The following is a 9,211-nucleotide window of genomic DNA, read 5'->3' on the forward strand; positions in this document are numbered from 1 at the left end:
GATGGAGTAGCAATGAGATTAGACCTTTTGGAAATGAATGTCAGGACAGATTTGGCACCAAGGATGGGGGAGAAGAAAACATTTTTGCCAGCAGCCTGTTATACACTTAGTAAGGATGAGAAAAGGAAAATTTTGAATTCTTTGTTTGGAATACAACTTCCATCATGTTACTCATCTAATGTTAAAAACCTCGTGTCGTTGAAGGACTTAAAACTTATTGGCCTTAAGTCACACGACTACCACGCTTTAATGCAACAATTGCTTCCTGTGGCGATACGTGGTGTTTTGCCCAAACATGTTAGAGACACTATCACTCGCTTGTGTTTCTTCTTCAATGTGTTATGTAATAAAGTGATAGATGTTTCAAGGATGGATGATATGCAAAGAGAGATTGTGACAATATTGTGTTTACTTGAAAAGTATTTCCCCCTTCATTTTTTGATATAATGATTCATTTAAGTGTTCATCTTGTGCGGGAGGTGAAACTGTGTGGACCGGTTTGGTATAGGTATATGTATCCATTTGAAAGATACATGAAGATTTTGAAAGGTTATGTGCGAAATCGCAATCGACCTGAAGGGTGTATGGCTGAATCTTATATTCTTGAAGAGGCTGTTGAATTTTGCTCAGACTATCTGTCTAGTGTGCACACAATTGGGATCCCATCAAGTCATCGACAAATAGAACTTACTAAGCCTTTATCAGGTGCAGTAGTCTACTCCACTACTCACGATGAGTTGACGCAAGCACATCGTTATGTATTGGCAAATGATGCTGAGATTGATCTCTATATCGAGTAATGTATCTAACTTATTAATATTTTAATGTGGTTTGCTTACATTCTGTTGGTTTATTTATACCAAATAATTTGATTAGGGAACACATGACGTATTTGAATGCAAGATTTCCTCGTAAGGCTAAGTCCAAGAAGTGGTTACAAGATGAGCATAATCGAACGTTTATTACTTGGTTGCGTGATCGTGTAAGTTTCTTTAGTATTACATATTGGCATACATTCATTTTCATATTTATGCATAATTAAAATTTATTGCATAAAAATTTAGGTTCTTGATGTAGTTGACCATTCCACTCATCAAGTTTCAGAAAGATTGATGTGGATAGCTCATGGGCCTAACAAGCAAGTACTAAAATACTCTAGCTATTTGATTGATGGGGTTACTTATGCTACAAAAGAGCGTGATGCTATACGAGTTGTTCAAAACTCCGAAGTCAGCTTAGTTGCAAAGACAATGCAAGTTGCAAGTGCAAAGGATAAAATCCTATTGTGTCGATATGGTTTTTATGGAGTTATAGAAGAAATATGGGTAGTTGATTACCATAAATTTCAACTTCCAATGTTTAAATGTAATTGGGTGGAGCATAATAACGGCATTAAAGTAGATGATCTTGGTTTCACATTGGTAAACCTCAATAGACTTGGATTCAAATCTGACGCTTTTATCCTGGCAAGCCAAGCAAAGCAAGTATTTTACATTGAAGATCCCGAAGATCCTTTATGGAGTGTTGTACTTGCAACACCAAACAGAGACTACTTTGAATACCTAAAGGGCGAAGAGTTAGAGGACACTGCTATCCACTATCAATGTTTTAGTAGGGGGTTACCATCAATGGATATTGACGGAGAAGATGATAATGAACCACCATGTATTCGTGAAGACTGTGATGGAAGTTGGATTGACAATATTTAATTGCTGAATTTTTGCTTTTGAATATAAGTGTGTAAACAATTTACCTATGAGGATGAATTTGTGGACAATATTAATATGTTATATTCCTCACTTTAATTCGAATCAGATATGTTGTGATGTTATTGCAAGTTTCTGCTTTTATCTTTTATTTTTTTTCATACTGTTGTGAATTTGTTGGTGTAAATATATCATCTTGCTGTGAGTTTATGCATGTTTCTAACTAAACTTATGTTGATCAGTCTAAGTTGTTACAGATCAATGGATTCTACTAGAAAGAGTAAGAGAATAGGGCAACTTGCAAAGTTGGACAAGGGTAAAGAAGTCATTACAGTTGCCCGTGAAGAGAGTTGCGAGGGTGATAAAGTGTTGGATTCCAAAGACACTATCTCCTCAAGAACTTCTAGAGGTCGCACACAGTTGGATAAGATTACAAAGCAAAGAATGCAAGGTATTAGAAATGAGGTGTCATTCAATAATTTTGGACAACCGATAGGACCAGCTGCTGTAGCCATGCAAAGTTACATTGGTGTCTTGGCTCGGCAAAAGGTTAATATTAAATACAAGACATGGAAGCAAGTCCCAATTGCTGTCAAAGAATTAATATGGGAATCAGTCAATGTAAGCAAGTTAGCATGTTTTAACAATTATAATATTTCACTACTAATGATAGATATATTTTATGTTTGTCTTAATTAATCTTATTAATGTTTTCCACTTATTTGATGTACAGTTGATTTATAATGTTGACTCAAAGTGGAAAAAGGGATGTTTGAGGTCTGCAAACAGTAAGTGGAGGCAATACAAGACCCATCTCACCCAAAAATTTATTTTAAGCAGGCGTGACAAACCTGAGGAGTTGAATGAGCCACCTGTTGGCTTTGAAATTACAAGAGAAGATTGGCGTGCGTTTGTCATTAGTCGCATTTCTGAAGATTTCATTGTAAGATTCTAAATTTTTTCTTTTGAAACTATTCGATCATAATTCATTATGTATTATTCAAATTTGATATGTCGCCTGTTTGAAATAACTAGAAACTCAGTGATCAACAAAAAGAGCGAAGGAAAAAAAATAGATATCCTCATCGACTCTCACGCAAAGGGTATGCACGCTTTGCTGAAGAAATTGTAAGTATTTTTAAAATATATTTCCTCTAAGAACCCTCTAATTGATTCACATTAAATTATTTCACATTTGTTATTTGATTTTTCTTTGTTGTAGGGGACTGAATTATGTGATGATAATGACATCAATAGAGCTATTATGTGGAAGAAAGGACGCGCCAACAAAGGAGGAGAGTTTGAAGGTGAAGATTTGGTGGACACAGTACACAAGATTGTAAGTAAATTTTCATGTTCTTCTGATAATGACTTCAAGAAACCTTGCCGTTTTCGAGAGTAAAGTTGCATGCATGCATACCCTTTGCGTGAGGAAGCCAAGGCAAGCAGTGCAATGAGGAGTTTAACAGCCATTCCTTGCATAGCTTGAATTCTCAGTACTAGAGCATGTATTGAGGAAGTAAATGGTGAATGAATGCATTGAGAGCTTAGAGGTGACGGGTTTATATAGAACAGATGTGGATTTACTAGGTATCTAGGTTTGAAATGTTCTTACTTGGAGAAGAGATCAAGTCGAAAAGTCTATTACATGCAGTGGTTTCCTTTTGCTGCAATCAATTAATGGTGAATGCATTGAGAACTTAGAGGTGATAGCTAGAGTTTCTATAGAACAGATGCAGATAAATCAACCAGGTTTGAAACGTTCTTGGCAGTAAGCAATTTGTAAGCTTCAGTAACCCAAGGGCCAGTAAAGTTGTTCCCCAGACCACTGCTCTGAAGCTTCTATTATGTTTTCCCACTTGATTGGTGACAAATAAAGCTCCTTGTCTCCTTGAGCATTCTCTTTGTGCTGTTTTAGTTTGAATTAAAGCATAAGATTCATGAATCGGAACTTGAGAGGTTGGGAACAACTTTACTTTTGATTATTCTTTCCTGCAACTCCAGACAATTAGCTTCAATTATGTGGTGGTCCTCTCTTTATGGGTTTGTGTAGTGAAAATTTATTAAAATTTTGTCATTTTATTAAACTTGTAGTCAATTGCTCAATCAAATATGTGCCTTTTTTAGAACTGTGCAGAAGTAAATATATGATTGAATGCCAAAAAAGGAAAAAATATTTCAATGTCAACTTCATATTTGTTCAATATGACTTACTAAGCACTTGACTTGAGCTATCACGGGAAGAACCGGCCTGGACATCAGTATTTTTTAAACCAATATTGCATATCCTTGGTAATTATCCTTGGTAAAGTACTGATAATTCTTTTTAATGTTGCATTACAGGATGAATATATACAGCAAAAGAGGGAGGGTAAGCTGCAATGCGAAGGAGCAAAAGAGGATATTCTTACCAAGGCACTTGAAACTCAGGAATATTCTGGGCGTGTCCGGGGTATCGGAGGTCATATCAACCCAACAATCTATTTCAATGTTGGTAGAACAAGGAAGAAATATGATGTTACCCTAGATATAATCGCTGAGCATAAAAGGGAGCTGAAGGAGGCGAAGATGCAAATTTTAGAACAAGATGTACGCATCCAAAAACTTGAAGCATTAATGCATAAAAGGGGTGCATGGGACAATTCAATTGATGACAAAGGCAGTTGCTCGGTGAAGCTTCATCAAAAGAATATTGAAGAAGATGACGTACAGATTGTGGGTAAAGACGAAGTTTTACAGGTAAAATACAAGTTATAGTGATATTCATTATTATTATAGCATTATAAACTAAATATAATCAACATTTTTTTTTTTTAATATTTTAGGGTCAATCAGTTGCATTGACATTGGAATCTTGCTCAAATATTGCTGCATATGGTACAATTGTTTGTTTCAATGGCATGGAAAAAATGCTTCATGGTATTCCATTTCCCAAGAATTGCATTCGAGTCTCCATTGATCAAGCAGTGGACAAATCCGCTCCTTTGCCATATCCAATTCCAAGTGAATGTGAAGTAATTGGTGATGCCATAGGAACTGTTGTGGCTTGGCCTGAACAGCAGATTGTGAAGCAAGATGAGGTATATGAGATATTATATTTCTAATTATATTGTCACTTTATTATTATATTTCTAATTATATTGTCACTTTATTATTATTCAACCTAGCTATCTAACTTGTTTATATTTGAAATTATTAGAAGCCTAGAAGGAAGAAGTTTGAACGAAAAAAATCAAAACCTACTTTGTCAACAAGTGTCCCAAGAGCATTACATATGTTATATTGTTACAGTAAGCATGCTCTAGATGGAGGAAAATGTATATCAATGTGCTTAGATAATGAAGTGTTTGATGAAGATTGTGAACTTTTTCTTGACCTTGAGGACATCAATTCTTTGTATCATTTGGAGGCAATTTCAGGAAATTTGATCGTTGCCTACATATGGTAAGTAAGTTTATTTAAGCAATTTCAGCAACTTTTTCATCACATGTTTGCTTCCCAATTTTAGCAACTTATTATGGTTTATTGTTACAATTTCACCAACTTATTATGAGTGATCATTATTTTTTAATCCACATGATTGTTTTGTTAGTAAATTTTATTATTTAGTATCTAAATATTATTTTCTCGGTTGCAACTGCATTGCTTTACTTATGCTGGGAAATTACTGCATTGCTTTATGTTTGCTGGGAAATTCTAATATCTAGCAAGACAGAAAATCCCTGATTTGAACTGCAAGAAGTTTACTAATATTGTTGTGTGAACAAGTTTACTCTTGAAAATTCAACTTCTAGTAATTTTCTCATACCATGTTATTCTCATTAAGTTAATAGTTCATCATTTCTATTGAGAGGTTTACTAATATCAATTGATGTGGTACACTTTACATAAATATAGCTCATTCATTTTCAACCGGCCCTTAATGTTTGCCTTCTGCCATTTGTTCTTCTAGACAGGAAGTACTTTGCTCATATCTTTTTTCTTGTATATTTTTAAGTATCTTAAATGTGCTTGTCCTCAAGAAATAAAAGAATTTGCATGTATACATTTCTGGTATGTTTAATATGCAAGACTGTTCATAGTAAGTTCTCATGTATGGATGTTACTATCATCAGCCATAACTTAGTGTTATGAGTGATCATTATTTTTTCCAACTTATTATGAGTGTTTTGTATCTAAATTTTATTATTTAGTATCTAAATATTTTTTTTCTTTGCAATGATAGGTGTCTGTATAAAAAGATGGTGAAAGATACCAAGACAAAGAAATTCAGATTTATGAATCCTCACAAACTCCCATATCTGGCAAAAACGGCACAAGACAAATCAGTTAAGCTTGAAACCCTGAATCAAAGGGCAACTCTTTTAGCAGATAAGCTGACAAGTGCATCAATAGATCAACTAGTGTTAGTGCCATGTAATGTCGGGTAAGCAAGAAGTAAAACATCACTTTCAATTGCTTCCTTTTGATAATTTATTCAATTTTATGATCTAATCCTATGTATTTGCCTAGTTTCCATTGGAATCTTAGTGTTATTGAACCTTACAAGGATGCTATTTACCTGCTGGATTCCCTAAGTTGCCGCATTCGCGATGATGATTCAAAATACGTAATGGAAATGTGAGTTCAGATTTCTTTTAGTAAATATTTATTATAATAAAAATCTTATTTAACAAATATTCTTAACGTATGAAGGGCCTTAAAATTGTTTAATTCAACCAAGGGAAGGAAAGGTAGGAAAAATGTTAAGTGGGAAGTAGTTAAGGTATGTGTACTTTTGTTTAACATATATTGTAATGTGTATAATTTTCATTAACAATTTGACTCTAATTACTATATATAGGCTCCTCAACAACCGGATGCGAAACAATGTGGTTTTTTTGTGATGCGCTTTATGAGAGAAATTATTGAAGAAGTTGAGACTATTGAGAGAGATTCGCTGCAATCAATAGTAACATTATTTAGCTTATCTCAAATTATTTGACATAAACTATTTAAAATTGCAAAGTGATCAGTGTTGATTATTTTTTCCATTAACATAAATTGTGTATGCTCACAGTTCACAAAAATAGGGTACTCTCGTGAACAAATTGATGAGGTTCGGTCCGAGTTGGCGGAGTGCATACAAGATCATATTTATGAATAGGTATGGAATGATAGTTGCCATAATTCTATTTAGATTTAAGTTCATGGAATGGTGGTTTTTTTTGGTGGAATCATAGTTAATGCCAATTTTTTTGATGCAGTGCATAGTTACCAGATCGACCTTGAGTAGTTGACCCCAAAGAAAAGTTGTCACTGAAGTTTAAAAACTTGTGAAAATTTTTAGTGAATGATGATGTTTTGTGAATGATGATGTTTTGGAAAAATTGTCACTTAGGTGAAAGGATGTTTTCTGGATTAATATGCAAGTACAAAGCACTGTATTATATGTTATTCTGTAAAGTTCTGTCCGTGTAAATTATCTAGTTTCTTTATCTAGCTTTTGTTCCACTATTGGGTTTGTTTTTCTAATAATTACTCGTGCAGCAAAATACTGAGCAAGAAGCTATAGATCTTATAATCAGGTAAAGTAGAAAAAGTTAACTACTTCATTATGCTTTCATCTTAGTATTTGTATATTTGATTTGTCTTCTTTGAACCAGCTTCAAGTCAAAAAGCCAGATCCTCTAGTCATCTTCGTATCTTTGATCTAAAAAGCTTCTGAAACAAGTCATCTTCTCCAAGCATATATATTGGCCATGTTAAGTGACACAAACAAGATCTAAAACCATGTGTTTAAGGCATTCAAAGCTATTGGCCTCATCCGGTGGGTGGCTGTTCAGAAGACTGCTCGTGAGGGGATGCAGTGGGTTTCAATTGGCAATGAGGTGACATAGTAGGTTTCAACCGACAAAGAGGAACACTTCAGTTTTGTTCTTTTTCGTGTGCCAGTTGGCAGATGGAATGAATTTTTTTCCCTGTGCCAACCAGCATGGACAAAATTTAAAACTTCGAGGCTTCTAAAGTTGTTGGTCTCTTCCTGATCAATACTTTTAATCTTCCATCTTAACTAAGGTAATATTTCTTCGCCATTTCGTGTTCTGATGTTTGGATTGCTATGGATGGAGAAGTTGTGCAATAATTCAGAGTGATGCCACCGTTGGGATTCGAGGTGATAAGTTGCAAATTTCTAGGCTAACCAAAACAATGTGGGTGCTTCTCATGTGGTGTGGTAGGATGTCTTAAAAAGAATAGGACAGTAAGATGAGTAATTTACTTTTTTTGATTGCTTGATCAGATGGCCTTTGGACAAATGCATAACCATAAAAGATGGATAATTCAGAATATTGGTTATTAGGGAGAAAGGTGATAGAGATCTCATTTACGATGAGCCACACAATCTTTTCAAGAAAATAAAGTTCTTATGTGCTTTATATTAACTTGGTTTTTCTCTAATGATTTCTATCTGTTTGTATTGCAGGTTCTAAAATATAGTAAGCATTGTAGAGTCTGTGACAAATGCGTTGATGGCTTTGATCATCATTGCAGGGTGAGGGTTTTCTCCATTCACAACCTTATATGTTTTGTTATCTTGTAGTAATATGCAGTATTCATCTTTCCTTGTAGTGGATCAATAACTGCATAGGAAGAAAAAATTACAAAAGGTTCTTCATCCTCATGGTGTTTGCTCTTCTCTTGGTAAGCACAAATATTTCCTACCATTCCAATAGTTGTATTCATTAATCATAGTGATTGACACTATTTTCTTAGTGTAGATTTATCATCTGTGTGCATCAACTTAGAAGATACTATTTTCTTAGTACGTGAAGGACCTGATACATAGAATGCATTTTATGTCAGGTCCTTTTCATTCTGATTGACTATTGATTGGTCTCCATGCTTTGTGCACCTTGGGCCAGCTTATTCTGCAGTGGGCTGTTGGGATGCTTGTGCTGATACTGTGTTTTGTTGAGAGAAGGAGATTTTCTGCTGAAATTGTTTCAAAGCTGGGTAGTAGCTTTTCCTTGGCACCCTTTATCATTGTGGTGGTGAGTACTCAGAAGAGAAAATGAATGAAAATCACACATCATAATGAGGATTTTTCAAGGTTCTGATACTAATTTGATAATGTCTCTATAATGCAGGCTGTGTGCACTTTATTAGCCATGGTTGCTACTCTTCCAGTTGCACAACTTTTCTTCTTCCATATTCTTTTAATAAAAAAGGTACACTACTTTCATATTTCTACTTGTGACACAGCAAACACTACCAGTTACACAGCTCCTACATTTATATAAAACAAACCTATGTATCCGGTCAAATATCTCTATTTCAAGGAATATATCTTTTATATTTTCAAATTCTTTGCATTCATCCATACACTGAGCATTACTGAAACTTATTATCCAACTGAACTATTACAGCTTGTTATTTAACTGATAGATTTTCCATAGTGGAAAACAAATAGTAGAATTTGAACGATATGGTGTTGTTTATTCATCAATTCTGGAGAAAATTGACAC

The 9,211-nt window shown here is 34.5% G+C and overlaps 1 protein-coding gene across 2 annotated transcripts; it reads left to right on the plus strand.

Annotated features, from left to right (window-relative positions):
• Positions 1-8,277: 8,277 nt before the first annotated feature.
• LOC122025432 (probable protein S-acyltransferase 22) lies at positions 8,278-9,001 on the plus strand. 2 transcript variants are annotated; one of them, XR_006123707.1, is made up of 3 exons: positions 8,278-8,387; positions 8,550-8,737; positions 8,834-9,000. XR_006123707.1 is itself a non-coding variant. In XM_042584240.1 (3 exons), exons 1-3 carry the CDS (start codon positions 8,367-8,369, stop codon positions 8,984-8,986), a joined length of 303 nt encoding a protein of 100 aa, XP_042440174.1. In that variant the 5' UTR covers positions 8,303-8,366; the 3' UTR covers positions 8,987-9,001. The 2 variants fall into 2 exon arrangements, 1 of the variants encoding a protein (XP_042440174.1); XM_042584240.1 differs by having other exon boundaries at positions 8,303-8,387; positions 8,609-8,737; positions 8,834-9,001.
• Positions 9,002-9,211: the final 210 nt, after the last annotated feature.

This window comes from Zingiber officinale, chromosome 9B (assembly GCF_018446385.1).
Source record: "Zingiber officinale cultivar Zhangliang chromosome 9B, Zo_v1.1, whole genome shotgun sequence".
NCBI classification, from domain to species: Eukaryota; Viridiplantae; Streptophyta; class Magnoliopsida; order Zingiberales; family Zingiberaceae; genus Zingiber; species Zingiber officinale.